Genomic DNA, 17,303 nt, shown 5'->3' with positions numbered 1-17,303 from the left:
TCAAACATGAAAATTATTACTTTGGCAGTTGGGTATTGTAATAGTAACTAACATTAACAACTCAGCTGAATATTGAAAGAAGAAATTACAAGGAAGTCAAGAAATCCATTTTTTTGATGAATAAAATATTGTGATTCTTAAGAAACAAACGAAGACGGGTATCCTATTGAGTTGTTATGTTGACAACTCAATTCATACGAATGTCACAAGGACATGCCCAATTCAAGATATGAACCATAAAAGAAAATACCTAATATGATCAATATGTTGATATCGATAGACTATGACTAAAAGAATAACAGATGTGACAAAGATGAAAAGCTCTCCCAGTACACAATAGATAGGCATAAACAAAAGGCATCTTGTGGTAAATTCGGATGTTTTCTTAACATCCCAGCCCTCCCAAGAAATTCAAATCAAGTTCTGCAACAATTTTTGACAAGTGAAATTGGCAGGCTATCTTGAAGCAGGATCTCTGTATCTCTTGAAAATGTCTTCAATATCATCCATTACTTGAGGTGGTAAAGGTCTCTCAGTTGTCAAAAAAGCATCAATATCTTCTTTTAATTGATCCACCGAAGTTGCGCCTATAATTGAACTTGTCATAAAGGGACGGTCTCGGGCAAATCCTAGGGCTAACTCAACTAGAGTTAGACCATGCTTCTTGGCCACTTCTTCATACTTTTTAGTTGCTTCCTGGAAATTAAACATGACAACACACCAAAAAAACATCCTAGCAATCATTAAAACTTGCAGCATGGTATAAGCTTCTCACATTGTACATGTCTAAAGTCACGCACGACTACTAAAAGTAGAAATGCATTTTCACATTGTAACGTTAAAGACGAGCAACAATTCTCTGTTTATTCTTCAACCTTCTTCTACTGTGTGATCCTGAGAGGTGGAGCCATGATTTGAGGTTTGTGGATTCTGAATTTTATTGAGGTGTGGGTTCTGAATTTTATTGAGGTGTGGGTTCTGAATTTTAAGATAGGATAACAACCTCAAGCTAATATATAATGACCGTCAAACTAATGAATGAGTACCGATACTCTATATATATTTTGAAAAGCAATGAACCACTTACACACTATATAAGTATAAATATTATTATTAAATTGCACTCAAAATGTGCTTTTTGCTTTTTCTAATTGTCAAATTTTCATGCAAATAAGTAGTTCTAACCTTAATCAGGTTTTGTGTGCAGATATGTAGTTCTCGTTTTTAAGTAGCGAGCTGAATTTAATCCATGACAAATTGTACCGAAAGCTTATCTTTTGGACACTGTCTAGGAAATATAGCAATAACAAAGTAATGCACACAACACAATGGTCAAAAAGGCACAGGATTAATTTATCGAACTAGGTGCAACTGCAGCCAAAAAAAAAATGCAGGGGCCAAAAGACAAAATCTTAAGATTTTTCTTTTCAAATTTATTGAAAAATTTCAAGGTTGTCAACTTCTATTTTTCAATGATTTTCTATTGGTTTGGGGTAGGGGGAGGAGGATACTGATTGTGGCATGGCGTCCCCTAAGTTACGCCTACCAGACTCCAGTCGATCCCAAAACTATGTATTTCACCCTTGGCAAACTTACACTAGAAAATTTAATTTTTTTGCCAACTTATAAAGCTACTCAAAGAATCAATTAACTTTCCTTTCTTGTAAAACTTGAAAAACACGTACCTTGGCAAGGGATTTGTTGTATCTTTCCATGTAGCCTGGGAACAGGTTAAGTCTTCCTTTTTTAGCAGCTTCAGAATTATTGTCCAAATACTTCCCCGATAAGGTTCCACCAGCCAGTGGAGAATAGGAAAGTAAACCAATGTTACAGTTGTTTGGGTGGCATACTTCAACAAGATCAACTACAAAGAACAACCAAAAACTCATTATGCTAAGTGGAAAATTAAAAATGTTGATGCTTGATGTAAATACAGTTTTTTTCTTTTGATCAAAAACAGCAGCAATGACTCACTCTAATGGAACATGTATTGCTGCATTTGATTGTTTACTAGGTTGTTTCATCAGTATAGGTTAATTTTACTAGGTTGTTTTACAGTTGTTTTTACCACTAGTAGGTTATTTATCACTTAAACCGTAAGGTCCCTTAACAACATTATCCAAGTACAAGAAAGGCCCAAAATTTATAACATGCCAATGTGAAACAAAAAAAGAGTTCTTGTCAACAGATAACAATGTGACTTTGGAGTTTATAGTGTCAAATGTGATCATCCGCAAGAAACAGCTCATACAAATTGAGATAGTCAGATTGCGTCTATGATTAGCTACCATGGCAAGCAAAGTTTCCTGTATCTTAAAGATTAGCAGCGCTGCTGTTAGGCAGATTACGTCAATGATGAGCATTGACAGCAGCCTTTAAGGATGTAATGGACTTATCCAGTGGATAATCACATTCCTTAGATGAATGACGTCACCAATGTTGATCCAATTATACAATTTGGGTATTTACATATGTGCAAAAGTGGCTTAAGACAGATTAGAGAACAGATAACATGTGATTAGAAAGGAGATCAGAATCAGTTCACCAATATTCAAAAGAACCTTTAGAAAGTGGTTTTCTATTCTTTTATGAGGTACAGGCAGATTATTCTGCAGAGGTAGCACGGATGATATCAGTATTTTTGTGAATGGGAAAATGACCACTCATAAAGGAGTAGTATTAGGGACAGCTGTAAAGGGAATTGGGGAAAACTGGATTCTAATAGTAGTCTAAGAGCTAAGCAAATAGGATTCAATGATGTAACTAACTAGATATAAAAATATTAAAATATCGATTTGTAAGCGAGCTGTTAAAGACCTCAACACTTGATCAGAAACATATTGGCAAAGAGTAGAGTGAGTGTCCTAGGCTTATTGCTTAAGCACCTTGCACTCTTTACTTAATCATCACAGGAGTTCTTCATTCTCATTTTTTGCACTCCTCCAATCATGCTACTTAAGATTAAAAGCAAAGCCTCTAGACAAATGACTTGACCCCATAACGCATCTATGTGGATACCTCAAATGGATGCGTAGCACACAGACATGTTGTGTTAGAGTCCCACAATAGTTGAAGGTTTTGTGGTATAGTCTTTTATCATGATTTGGACAATCCTCACCTCACGAGATAGATATTGCGGTTGATTTAGACACAGGGTCCATTTACCTATCCCTGATCTTGGTTTACCAGATGTTGGGCAACAATGTTCATATTATACATACTAAGTATTTAGTTCTAAGAGCGCAGGGTAGGGTATACTGAAGCCCATATTTTTGAGGGTAAGGATTATAGTCTCTATATGTGATTTTGGATAATCCTTACCTCATGAGCTAGATTATGGGATCTATTTAGGCCCTGGGTCAATTTCTCTTAACAGGCTGAATGATAACAAAACCTCAAATTGACACCATGTTGAAAAAATTGATATCCGACTTCAACTAATTGACAATGGTTGGAGTACCGAGTTCCTCGGCATTTTCATTAAGCATCTTGGAGTTCTTCTCATCTAATGGATGTCAGACCTCCTTTTACTCTTAAACAAAAAACCTATTACTCAACCTGTAAGAGCGCCAAAGTATGAACAGAAAAACTGACAAAAGTGCTGCAAAAATCAAAATACATGTTTAAGCTACATATCTCATTGAGAGGAGTTTACAGCTAAACTACTTTAGTAGGACATTAGAAAGGACAACTTACCCTCGAAGTGGCACCTAACCAGCATACTGTAACTATTCTGAATGCTGACAATCTTTGGCAATCCTTCAACTTTTGCAGCATGGACAAACTCCATTACTCCATATGAAGTTTCATTGGAAACACCAATGTAGCGCACCTGAATAAATTAGTAATGCTTAATTGTTACTTTCAGATAACTAGATCCCAAAGTTAACTGCCCATAAAGTTAATCAACTTTTGAGATTTACAAAGCAAAATGAAATCTCAAATTATTTTGCAAAATGTGCACACCAAACCATGATAAAAGATCAGGTGTGCTAATTCATAACAAGCATGAAAAATGTGTAAACGAAACCATGCATAAAAATCAGGTTTGTTTATTGGCTGTAAGCATTGCAAAATGTGTAACTAAAACTAAACCATGCGTAAGAGACCTGATGTGCTTATTCACTAACATTTTCCGTTTACCAGTTCAGTTTCCTTGCAAGCATATAGGAGCGATCATGATATAACACGGTACGTTTTGAAAACTTCAGATTTGGTAATTTCAATTTTTAAAAATGCTCTACCATTACCATATCAAGTTTTTTTAATATGGTTCCATATTTGGTTTGTGCGGTATGGTAAATCGTAACCACAACTTATTCACTTCAACTTACGTACAAGGGAAATGGTGGAAACTCTGTCATGCTCAAACAACAACATACCCTGTGTAATCCCACAAGCGGGGTTTGGGGAAGGTAGTGTGTTCGCAGACCTTACCCCTACCTTAAAAAGGAAGACAGGTGATTTCTGATAGACCCTTGCACAAAACAGATGGAAAAAATGACAACAACAAGAAGCAGGAAGAACAACATGAAAATACAATAATCAAAGCTAAAGAATCAACCAATAGAAATAGAAATAGAAATCTAAGAATATGAAATAACAAGACTAATTCTAATACTTTAGGAATGGGACAGCAAAGCACTCAACTTCCTTCTAACCTTCTATCCTAATCCTCGACCTCCACACCGTTCTATCAAGGGTCATATTCTCGGTGAGCTATAGTTGCGCCATGTCCTACCTAATCACCTCACCACAATACTTCTTAGGCCTACCTATACACTCCTACTCAAGCCTTTTAAGACCAACCTTCTCGCACCTCCTTACCGTGGCATCCACACATCTACTCTTCACGTGTCCGAACCATCTCAACCTTAAATCTTGTACCTTATCCTCTATGGGGCCACTCCCGCTCAGTGTTGTGAAAAGCGACAAAAAGCGCCCTTAAAGCGTGAAGCGAGGCGGGGAGCAAGCACTGCGCTTTTATGCTCTGAATTGAGGTGTTATTGAAAAAGCAAGCACTTCAGTAGGCAAAGCAAGAAGCGCACTTAAAGCAAAGGCGACAAAAAGTGCGCTTAAGCGTTGTTAGTTTTTTTTTTTAACTTCTGTGTAACACACTTGTCTGATGCGACTCAAACATTTCCCTCTTCTTCTTCTACTGTGACTCAAACATCTCAACGACTGTTGCTGTAACTCAAACAATAAGTTCTTCCTCTCTTCTCTTTTACTTCTTCTCTGGACTCTCTTTCAGGCTTTCAGCGACTGCTTCTAGGGTTTTCTTCCCCCGGTTATGCTCTATTTTTTTTACTGATTTGGTTTTGCTGTTTGCATTTGCCTAATATGTTATTATTATGAGGATTATTGACTATTTTTTATTTACTTTTTAATTAAGAAATTGTAAGATTTGCTTAATATGTTATTTCTATTGTGTTCTTGGTTATTTATACATGCATATTTAATATTTTTGTTTTTGTACTAAATAACGCTTTAGTAGAAAAAAGTGTGCGCTTCGCTTCACGGCTCACGCTTCACGCTTCACGCTTCACGCTTCGGTGAAGCAAGCCCTAGCCGCTTTTTTCCGCTTCTCGCTCTCCAAAACACTGCTCCCGCCTTGGCACGAATAACTTCATTCCTAATCTTATTCCTCCTAGTATGCCCACACATCTATCTCAACATCATCATCTTTGCTACTCTCATCTTTTGGACAACCAAGACCAACACACTACCCCATATAGCATAGTCGGTTTCACTACCACTTTGTAGAACTTACCTTTAATTATTGGCGGCACACTCTTATCACATAGAACACGGGATGCGAGCATCCATCTCAGCCCAATACAATGCGTGACATGCTCTTCAATCTCCCCATTACCTTGGATAACTGACCTTAGGTACTTGACACTTGCTCTCTTGGGGATGATCTGAGTGTCAAGAGTCACCTCCGCATCCGCTTCATGGGACACATCACTGAACTTACACTCAAAGTATTCAGTTTTTGTCCAACTCAACTTGAAACCTTTTGACTCCAGGGTCTGTCTGCAAACTTCCAGCATCGCGTTAATGCCTCTTGGCGTCTCATCAATAACTACTATATCATCCACAACATGCACCATGTCACCTCCTCTTGAATGTGTCGCCTCAGAATATCCATCGCCAAAGCAAATAAAAATGGGCTAACAATAGATCCTTGATGGAACCCCATTATGACTAGGAAGTGTTCTGTGTTACCTCCATAGTCCTGACCCCAGCTCTTAGCACCATCATACATATCCTTAATCACCCTAGTGTATACTACAAATACACTTTTAGCCTCCAAGCATCCTCATAGAATCTCCCTAGGGACTTTGTTATTTCTCATGCTCGAAATGAAGAAAAATTGTCTAGTGTTGGCTGGTAACGAACAAATGTCGAGTAATTTGTATTGTTATTATTTGTAATTAATTATTTAGTTCATCTTTAGTAGTAAAACGGAAGAAGCTTTTTAGTCCGAAGGATTTTAGACCTTTTATTAGTTTATATTTAGATTAATTAAATTATAATCTATATAATAATATACATGGATTGTATATGTAATTAAGTATTTTGGTATGTTATTCGGTATTTCAATATTTTTTCTATAAAAACCGAATACCACATTTCCAGAAATGCATAACCACAAATACCATAATACCGAAACCGAAGCGCCAAAATTTTTGGTTTCGGTACGATGATTTGGTATTTACCAAAGTATGCACACCCCTACAAGCATATACCTTAAGTTTATCACTTGGAAATATATTTTATATTATCATCTCGCAAGGATATTTAACAACTAAATGTGAAAATGCACTACAATATTTTTTGGTTATAAAAGAACCAACAAACAACACGATAACTAAGCTTTAATGTTCCACTTCAATGCAAATGATTTGAAGCCCTCTATTTACACATAAAAATTGTACTTCACATGTACAAGTAAACACGAGTTGCAATTCTGCTTGTTAACAAACCTAATAATTTTTGTGACCATTTTCAATTTAGAGCTCCTTTTATATAGGTGTTATTTGAAATCTTCTATTATTAGTCAATCCGCTGCTATAGATGCATTATAAATCTTCCTTTACAGTTAAAACCACAAATCCAGGAAAAATGAAAGATATCCTAAGACTTTAATTTGTAAAATTATAACTATAAAGCATCTTACTTAATTCATTTCACTGACAGATCTGCAGTAATATTAGTGCAATTGTTACTGCCTGCGCAAAAAGCAAAACATACCTTTCCTTCATCGATGAGTTCCTGAAAGGCTCTAAGCTGCTCAACAAAAGGCACACTTGGCCTCCATTTTGAAGTTTCATAAAAGAACTCGCCGAACAATGGAACATATCTGTCTGGCCTGAGAAGGTTTACATCAGATTACAGAAATGAGATAACCACCTCTTTACATATTTCACATGTGTTTGTGTGTACGTATCTCTATGTGTCTCCGTATTGACATATATGATATACACAATGAGCAAACAAGAGAGAGATAAAACAAATTCAGACACAACGTACAATATTACAATTCTTTCAGACACAAGCAAGATAAGAACAACCCAATTTTTTTTGTCAAGTGTCTTGAAACATGCAGGTTAGCTGGTAAGATCTATCAACCAAGAATGATTTATCAGTTTGTCAAGAAAGACATGTAAAAATTGATCAACTTAAACAAGTAATTTATGCCGGTGGCTTCAATACACAGTATGAATACGTTATAAGTCAGCACCAGCCTGAATTCAAGCATGCTTTCTATAACAATTTATTTTTGCTAGGAACCTACACTTGTCTTCTGTGATACATCAGAGGACCTTCTAGGTTAATCAGTCATTTTAATCAATAATGTTAAGATGTATCATAGATAAAAAAAATGATGAAACAAAATTTGTCATCCGCCTTTAAATATGCATGTTAGCTCGTAAAACCTCTCAACCGAGGACCTTTTTATTGTCTTAACAAGAAATACATCCAGAAAATAATGATTTTAAACTAGTCAATTATGTCCATCACTTTAGCACACATCACAATTAGTCGAAAATAGCACTGTAATGAGCTGAGGTAGCTCTCTGTCAGATAATTAAGTGTAGCATAAAAATTTGATGTGATATATCACACATCAGGTAAATATAGTTATGTACATTGTAGAATATGAATAGGTTTATACAATCCTATTAGAATAGGAATAGGTTTATACAATCCTATAAGAATAGGAATAGGTTTATACAATCCTATTAGAAGAGGAATAGAAATAGAAATAGGAATACTAAATAGTATCCTACTTGGTAAAGGATTGTATTCTAGGGTCTATAAATAGAGTCTCAATGTAATAATGTAGATACAACAACAATTCAATAATATTCTTTTCCTATATTCTCACATGGTATCAGAGCCTCTACGATCTTGATAGAAAATCAAAGAGCTTCCGCTGCCCGCGGGTGGCACCCATATATGCTGCCCGTCTGGCCAATGATTATGTTAGCAAAAGTTGGGTCACCATGCATCATTCTAGTGACTACTTTCTTATATCTAATTTGTGTAGCACCGTGCCATCATTCCGGTGACTGCTTTTTCATATTTAATTTGTGTAGCACCGTGCCATCATTCTGGTGACTACTTTTTCATATCTAGTTTGTGTAGCACTGTGCCATCATTCCAGTGACTACTTTTTCATATATAATTTGTGTAGCACCGTGCCATCCTTCCGGTGACTACCTTTTTTTGCATATCTGATTTGCGTAGCACCGTATATCTCTCCGGACTACTTTTCATATTTAATTTATGTAGTACTGTGGATTTTTCCGAACTATTTCTCATATCTGAGTAGCATAGCATCATGTGTCTTTTCAGTGACTCCTCAGATTTGATTTGCATAGTTTCATTCGTCTTTTCGGTGACTCCTTAAATCTGATTTGCATAGGGTTGTGCCATCATTCCAACCCTACCCGTATAATTTTTCTTTTCCAGTAGGGTCGTGCCATCATTTCGACCCTACCCATATTAATTTTACTTTTTCAGCTGAGTCGTGCCATCATTCCGACCCTACCCATATTATTTCTCTTTTTCAATGGGGTCGTTCCATCAATTCGAACTATCCTATATAATTTCTATTTTCTAGTTGGGTCATGACATCATTCCGACCCTACCCATATAATTTTATTTCTTAGATTGTGACCACTTTTAGCCATCAAATCTAATACTCCGACATATGAGCATGTTTCGGCCAGTTTTTTGGTGACTTGTTTAATATCGACTCGTCTATTGATTCCAACATGATCCATATACTTTATACTAGATTTTGAGCACTTGCACGACCGTTGCATTGTGAAGAAGTATATATGGAGCAACCACCTAATTTTGTTGCTCAGAGAGAGTTTAGTAGCCTTGTATGTTGATTACGTAAGTCACTCTATGGTCTGAAACAGTCTTTGCAAGCTTGGTTTGGGAAGTTCCAACACTGTAATTTTATCGGCATTATGCATCAAATTCAGTATTTCATGAGAAGACCAAGCACATTGAGATTGATTGTCAATTTTGTGAAGTCGAGTGATCAACTTGCAGATATCTCACCAAGCCCCTCATCAGTCCACGTGTTAATTACATTTGTAACAAGCTAGGTACATGAATTGTATGCACTAGCTTGAGGGGGAGTGTTAGGATATGAATAGGTTTATACAATCCTATTAGAATAGGAATAGGTTTATACAATCCTATAAGAATAGGAATAGGTTTATACAATCCTATTAGAAAAAGAATAGGAATAGAAATAGAAATAGGAATACTAAATAGTATCCTACTTGGTAAAGGATTGTATTCTAGGGTCTATAAATAGGGTCTCAATGTAATAATGTAGACACAACAACAATTCAATAATATTATTTTCCTATATTTCTCACAGTAGCCTATAGAATGGTTGAGGGGTAAGCCATTAGTTTTCACGCATTCTCCCGATCTCGTTTCATTGTGATGTTTGTTTCTAACATGTTGATGGACTTTAAGCGAGAAATTAGTCCTACTACCTCACTGTGTATTCACAGGTGACATTCGGGAGAAAAAACATTCTCTATGCACAATTTCAACAATCATAGAATCTGCTGGATATGAGGTTGGTCTGTGCGTATTGTGCATAAACCAACACCAGGACAAGGCTGAAATCCTCGTGTGAACACAACCCTGGAAGCCACTTTTTAATCTGAAGCCCGATGCACCATCAGAAGCCAGAATTTGCCAACAAATTTTGTCTAATGTGCTAGTGCATGAGGCCTTTCTTGGCGAGCTTAGGACTAGATCTAGGTACTTTGGAAGTCAACTGGACCATTCGAAGTGATTCATCCAATCCAGTAGTCTAAGAAGACCAGATGCTTGGGTTTCGATGATTTAATCAATTTTCTGGAAAGGTTCTTTATTTTCAACAATATTTGGGGATTTCTCGCTTGCTCGAGGCTCGATTGGGCATGTGCCATTCACAGTCCAGTTTAAGATTTTATAGGTGATCGGAAATTTGATCCTTCAACTTATCAAGCAACTTTTAGATTTTCTTTTCCTCCAGCAACTTTCAGTCTCTTTTTCGGACACTTCGGGTCTCACATAAAACCTGCAATCCTCCAGGCTGTTCCAGGGTGTTTGTGGTTCTTTTCTGGTGGAGTGATTAGACTTTAGGACAATGCGGTATTTGGAGGACTGTTCCCAATTTGTAAGAAGCTCAATTATAGCTCCTGGTTCATTCTTCATCACTATTCTATCAGGTCGTGCAGCCCTTTCCCTAATATTTGATAGTCCTTCAATTATCTCATATAGATTTTACTACCTCGGTCTTCAGAGATACCTACAACATGTTCTATTGACATCTTAGTTTTTCTAAACTTCAGAAAATAATGTCTACATGTTCTCACTTCTGTATCTCAGAATATAAGTCGTGTCAATTTTGTATGGATAGCCTCTCTTTTTTTTTCTTTTTTTTTTTTATAACCGTGGTGTCCAGGCCAGCTTTCGCGCACCTCAACTAATTCGACGAGATACCTGTCATCTCCCATGGGCAATAGGCACCAGCTAACTCTGTCCACCAAGGCTAGGACAAATGGAAAGAATCATCTAGTGTTTCTTTGTCTTCACTGATTTGAACCTGAGACCACCACTAGGCCACAGTCCACACTCTTGGGTGCGATACCCTTTTTTCTTAGGATGTCATCTTGATAATGGGGTAAATCCTCCCTTCTCTTTAGTCCACTCAGATTTTAGGAATTCTGATCGAACTAGTTCTACTTTGAGTTCCTATTATTAGGCTGTCAAAGATGATTATTCAATGTGTAGTTGATCTTCTTAATCTGAGTTGATTTCCATTTTTTGGATCTTTGTATTAATACAAAATCAACTTGGTACCTTTTGTGTCAAATACCAGATGCTCTTCCTCTGTTACAGACTTGTCAATGCTACATACAGTCTTCCGGGGGCTGCTTGGAGAGGTCTTTGCTATACTCAAAATTACCTCAATTTTATATTTTTAAGTTACCACCAACTTGCTATCATCCTTTTCTTTTGTTTCTACCTCAAGAATACAAGTGAAACTCTCTCTCATTTAGCATGCCAACAAGTTGTGATTGAGTTATACACTGTACACTCTTAGTGGCCCTTGGAAACTTCTCTCCTACCTCCAAGTAAATCTACTATTACTTGTTGGGTTTACACAGTCAAGGTTGGTCCAGATGATAACATACAAGACGCAACAAGGATGAAGTATATATGGGGAAACAACTAGGTTACTTAGCTCTCAGGAGTCTAGTGGTCTTGCATGCAGGGTGCTGGTATGGTTTGAAACAATCTACTCGAGTATAGTCTGACAAGTTCAATGGCTATTAAGAAGTTTGAAATGACTTATAGTGAAAAAGATACTTGGTAGTTTATACTAATGACAGTTATCTCAGAAAGTGATCAATAGGGGATTAGCAAAGTAAACTTCATCTCGTTAAGCCCTTTCAGACCAAGGATCTAGGTAGATTGCAATATTTTTCTAGGATGATGAGTTCATCTAGTTTACATCAGCCATTGTCATCTCAATGTGGAAGTATACTTATCCACACTTAAAAAGGAAGACACGTACGGAAGATAGTACACTTGTGACAGCCCTATAAGCTTGTACGGTGATCCCAGGAGACATAGGATGTTGCTAGGTAAGTTGAACGTTTCTTTTCTTTTGAGAGAGGTAGCAATGTAAAATTATCTTTAGCACAAAGGTTGGCACTAATAGCCAGGTAAGTTGAACTATCTCATAATAACTCAACATGAATATGATATTGCCTTTTCAGTGAGTGTTACTAGTCGATGTTTGGCTCTCCGTTTGATACTCACTGTGATGTATTGGTCTACAACCTTTGGTAGATAAAATTGGCTGCAAGGAAAATTACAAAAGGAATGAGGACATGAACAGATTGTTGAGTATGCAGATTACTAGTAAATAGGTCACCTTCTAACAAATGCTCTACTTATCACATATTAAGTTCTGTTCCAGTTGGAGGTAAATAAGTGTCTTCGAAGAGCAAGAAACAAAACATTGTAAGATCCAGACAAAGCAAACTACCAGGCCATGACAGTGATAACTAGCAAGCCACCTAAGACTATCACTTAGCCAAAGAAGTAGTTTCTCCATTTTTCTTATTATTCGAACTACGTCATCTTACCCTCTTACATTCACTTATCCCTAGATTCTCTAATGCAACTAGCTCATCTTGTCGTCTTACATTCACTTAGCCATAGATTTTCTATGTCAATGTTGCCCTAAATTCCAAAACAATCCACTCAAATGCTCCTCAAGTGAACTTCCATTATAAGTACTTCATTTTCTCCTAGGATCCTTCTGCATGTATAAAACAATAGCAGTTCATTTTGCCTGCTCTCATATTCTCTGATTACTGCCCTACAGCTCTAGCTCTTGCTCTGTTGTTGCTTTGCACCTACACATTTCAATCACCTCTTTTACTCCAACATATGCTGCAGTTACAGTAGAGGCTCACATCAACAGCTTCCTAAACAGAGAATCTCTCTAGCATCTTAGCTGTCAATCCCAAATGGGAAAACTAAAACAAAAAAAGAAAAATAATTGAAGAACCAGAACAAAAGTTAATTCGTTGCTATGATACCTAAGCTCAAAGCATAGGTAATATCTAGTCATCTAGAATCCGGGAAGAATGAGAAATATCATATGCTCACTAAAAGTTCAAGTTATAGTTTTTTAACTACCCCGATTATGTGGAACAGCCCCACTTAGTGAAAATGGTGTCATCTAGAAACTGGGGAAGTTGAATAATATGCTGTATATTACTTATCAAATTGCACTTTTAGAATTCTTCAATGATATCATCAAAAAATACTCACCAATGTATTTGGAGTAAATCAATGTAATCAGTATTGAGACGTTTCAAACTTTTTTCTACACTTTCTCGAATATTAGCAGCATCTACTCGCAAAACCTTCGCATTTTCACGTATGTAACTTGATCTTTCTGAATAACCACAAACTTTTGTAGCCAGAATCACCTGAAGGACAAAACAACATCACATTAGTAGATATCAGTGCACATCTACAGGAGTAAAAAAGTAATCTTGATTAAAATGACACCAAACATTATGGCTATAATGGCAATGCAGGAAAAGAGAGGTTTACCTACTTAAAGAATGGTTTTGGTAGTTAACTTACAACGAATTGTAACATTTGGCATCATGGCCATGCTAATAATCTTAATTATTATGGACCAAGAGAGTTGGAAAAAAATATAAATTGACTGCAAAATTACTCCTTCATGCCATTTGTGGACTACTGGGAGGACATTTGAAAGGTAAGATCCAACATGAACACTACAAAGTATTTGTAACCTCAAGTTCTCAACAACCTAAGCTGTTCTAAGTTTAACTCACTCATGCTTGAGATTAGGCTCTATTAACTAATAAAGCTGGTCTCTAATTTGTTCTTCTTTCCTGCTTGCATAATAATTTGTCTAGTAACATAATTCTTGTTCTTCCTCATAAAAGAACAAAAAAAAATTATAGTTGGAGAAATCATGCGCATAAATTAGCGGCAATCAACAAAAACAGAACTACACAAGCTTTATATTCTCAATAGTTATATACCTATGGCTATTAAATCTTACCATTCTTAAAAAAAAAGTTGTATACCTATGCCTACAGAAATGACTGCTTTTTCCAGCAAAAGCTCAAATTAGTCCATATAAACATGATCAAGGGTTTCTCTAAAATCTACTCAAAGCAATTCTGTTCTACTGGCCTTTTAAAATTCTCTAACCCTGCATGTGTTCTAAAGTTGGGAGTTGGAGATGATGACTCAGTGAACCCTGACTCACCTACGTTGCTCAAACTCTTCAAAATCCTTGCCACACTCGTGTCGACACGGCATGGGTGTGGGATCTACACTGGATTTGGTCTACCTACCTTGGGTTATTTGACCACATCTATGATCGAGAAATATAGATTGATTGGGTATTTGGTTTGACTTTTGGGTTTCTGTCATATATATATAAAGAATGATATGTTTTTCTTTAATATGGGATATATTAGATGTTTATAAAGAATTAAATTTTAGTTTTAGTTCAATAACTTTAATCAATCGAGATATATACTTTATCAGTCGTAATGCACATTTATTGGCAGTATCCCATCACCCGTATCTGCACTTGGATCCATACCCCTTGACCCTAAAATTTATGTGATGAAGAATCCGACCTTTAGAGTTGCACCCGTATGGGATACCCGCACCCCAAACTGAGCAACTTAGACACTCAGCACTCAGCAGAAAGCCATCAAATCCTATAGAACAAAGGAGAACATGAAATCCAATAAGATGCATGCAATGTTGGCTAGATCAAGGAAGTACATCAACAGTTCTTTCAGATGGTAAGAGTACTCTAGGAAGTTTAAATACAATTATAGAACAAAATGGACATATTTCTTTGAAGAAGATTACGCAAAACGTGTTACCTAGCTTTAGTTGTTTTAGCAGCTCAGCCTTCTCTTGTCTCACTGTTTTACAACTTCAAATAATCACAAGAAGTAACCATCTACACAGTATATCCAACTATTCTTTAGTAGGTATATCATTTTCTCGAGGAATTCATTTAAAAAGATCAACAGTAGTTACAGTTCAATGCAATAGATTTGAAACAATAGAAGGATAAGAATTCAAGGAAAAATACGAAAGAGCTGATTTGATGGCAATCTTATAATGCCTTTGTAGTTAGCAAGTAGTAGGAATAGTCCCTATTAGGTTCCATACAAAAATAAAGCAAGAAATTGATAATACATGCACAACCTTTCATATAAATCCAGTAAGGTAGAATTACCTTATCACGGGGTTGGGACTTCATCCAGCTACTGATATAGAGATCCGTCGTTCCTTGAGTCTCCTTTCTCATTGGGACAGGATACTTGGAATACAATAGCAAAGAAGAAATAAATACAAAAATGCTTGTAGTATCAAGATAGTAAAATGAATAAGCAATTTTTAGGCAATAAACTAAACTTGTAATTACATCCCAACAATTCAGTTAACTCAGCTTCTCTTATGAAGATAGTAAAGTCAAGAACAGTAACAGTAAAATAAATGAAGGCAATTTCTTCCCAAGTTAGTGTGGAGTAGCTTACAGCCTCAGCGGTATCAATAATATTAATTCCTTGATCAAATGCATAACTAAGTATTTCATGAGCCTCCTTTTCTGTATTCTGTTCTCCAAATGTCATCTGCATTTATGGAGGAGTTCACATTACAAAATCTTCAATTACTTCATAAATACCCAAATGAACAGAACGAATGACTACTAACTGGGTTTAAAATTTAATAATTGTATATATTTGAGCAAAAGCTACTGAATTTAGCGAACGAACTTACGGTTCCGATAGTAATTTCGCTGATATTAAGATCAGAGTCTCCGAGTTTTCTGTACTGCATTGCGTTCTTCTGAGCAAGTTTTGCAGTAACAACTCTGCTCTTCCTCCATGACGGCGACGATGGACGGAATGTTCTCAGGAAATTGCGGCAAGACGGAATGCCGGGGGTGAAAGTGCTGCAGGAAGCCATGGGTTCTTCTACAAACTCTGCCTCAAAAAAAAATGTGGGATTTTCGATTTTGTGAAAGAGGTGATGACAACAAAATGGAGATGACACCATTCATTTCCAAGGTCATTTTAGTAAATTACTCAAAATAAATACTACATAAATTATAATAATAAAAAATTTAAAAGGCCAAACACATATGCAGACCCTTAAATTTATTTCTAAATTTCATTTTGATACTCCAACTCAATCTTGTTCCATTTTAACCCTTCAACTCCAATCTTTATGTTCCATTTTAGCATTTCTTTCCAAAAAATCAACAAAGTGAGATGTGTGTACTTCACATGCCATGATATGACATAAAACCAATCAAAAACACATACACAACTCCTCTAACTTGCCCCCATTTTTCATTTTGTCGTGCTAACTTAGCCTTGTTCCATTTTAATCTTTTAACTTTATTTTATATAGTATCATTTAAACACAAAATACTAAATTTATGATTTCTTTATTTTTATTTATGTTCTTTATTTCCACTTTTTCATTTTAAAAATCAACGTCATATCTTTTTTTTTAAAAAATAATAATAATAATGGATGAACATCATTTTCTTAAAAAAAATATTTTTTTAGAGTTCTGTACATTATTGTGTGAACGACAAAAAGTGTATTGGTTTTCTTTTAAACAATTAATTAAATTAAATAACACCACATATTCTTTTTTTCATATCTAGTTTATTTGAACTAATTCAAATATCAGCTTTCTAATTTTTCATTCAACTAAATACGAGTAAAAAAAAACTCATGTTCATTGCTAATTAATAACACTACAAAAAAATGTTAAAACTCGATAGACTTTGTTGGGTTGTCATTGATTTTCTTAAGAAAGAATATCACGCACTTTCGTCGGTTATTTTTCACGCAAAAATATAGGGAAACTCTTAAAAATAAATTTTTACTTTTTTTTAAAAAAAAAAATCATTGATCATCCGTCAATTTTAATTTTTTACAATAACTAACGGATGAACGCCGATTTTTAAAATGCAAAATTACAATTGAGTAACATATATAGAAATAAAGAAATCATAAAATTTATATTTTGTGTTAAATGGTACATAAAAGAAATAGAATTGAAGGGTAATCTTTTATTATTTTTTTTTAAAATACTTTTTTTTGTCTTTCACTCTCTTAGAGAAAGTGTGATGCACACACTCTGCCACATCACTTAGAAGT

At 35.7% G+C, this 17,303-nt stretch overlaps 1 protein-coding gene across 1 annotated transcript; it reads right to left on the bottom strand.

The window, feature by feature from the left end:
- Window positions 1–116: 116 nt before the first annotated feature.
- LOC125872408 (uncharacterized) lies at window positions 117–16,175 on the bottom strand. Its single transcript, XM_049553138.1, has 8 exons — window positions 15,907–16,175; window positions 15,663–15,758; window positions 15,362–15,445; window positions 13,384–13,544; window positions 7,258–7,375; window positions 3,697–3,832; window positions 1,686–1,864; window positions 117–696 (listed from the first exon to the last, which is right to left on the bottom strand). Exons 1-8 carry the CDS (start codon window positions 16,093–16,095, stop codon window positions 457–459), a joined length of 1,203 nt encoding a protein of 400 aa, XP_049409095.1. The 5' UTR covers window positions 16,096–16,175; the 3' UTR covers window positions 117–456.
- Between the last annotated feature and the right edge of the window lie 1,128 nt (window positions 16,176–17,303).

The sequence above is a fragment of the Solanum stenotomum genome, chromosome 8 (genome assembly GCF_019186545.1).
Source record: "Solanum stenotomum isolate F172 chromosome 8, ASM1918654v1, whole genome shotgun sequence".
NCBI lineage: Eukaryota > Viridiplantae > Streptophyta > Magnoliopsida > Solanales > Solanaceae > Solanum > Solanum stenotomum.
The sequence above is the reverse complement of the archived record's forward strand: the minus strand, read 5'-3'. Positions and strand labels throughout refer to the sequence as shown.

Coding starts and splice junctions, on each gene's coding strand:
- LOC125872408 (XM_049553138.1), bottom strand. CDS start 16,095: ATGGCTTCCTGCAGCACTTTCACCCCCGGCATTCCGTCTTGCCGCAAT. Junction 13,545..15,361: donor AGTCCCAACCCCGTGATAAG/GTAATTCTACCT, acceptor TTTGTCCTTCAG/GTGATTCTGGCTACAAAAGT. Junction 7,376..13,383: donor GATTTACTCCAAATACATTG/GTGAGTATTTTT, acceptor AAACCTTCTCAG/GCCAGACAGATATGTTCCAT.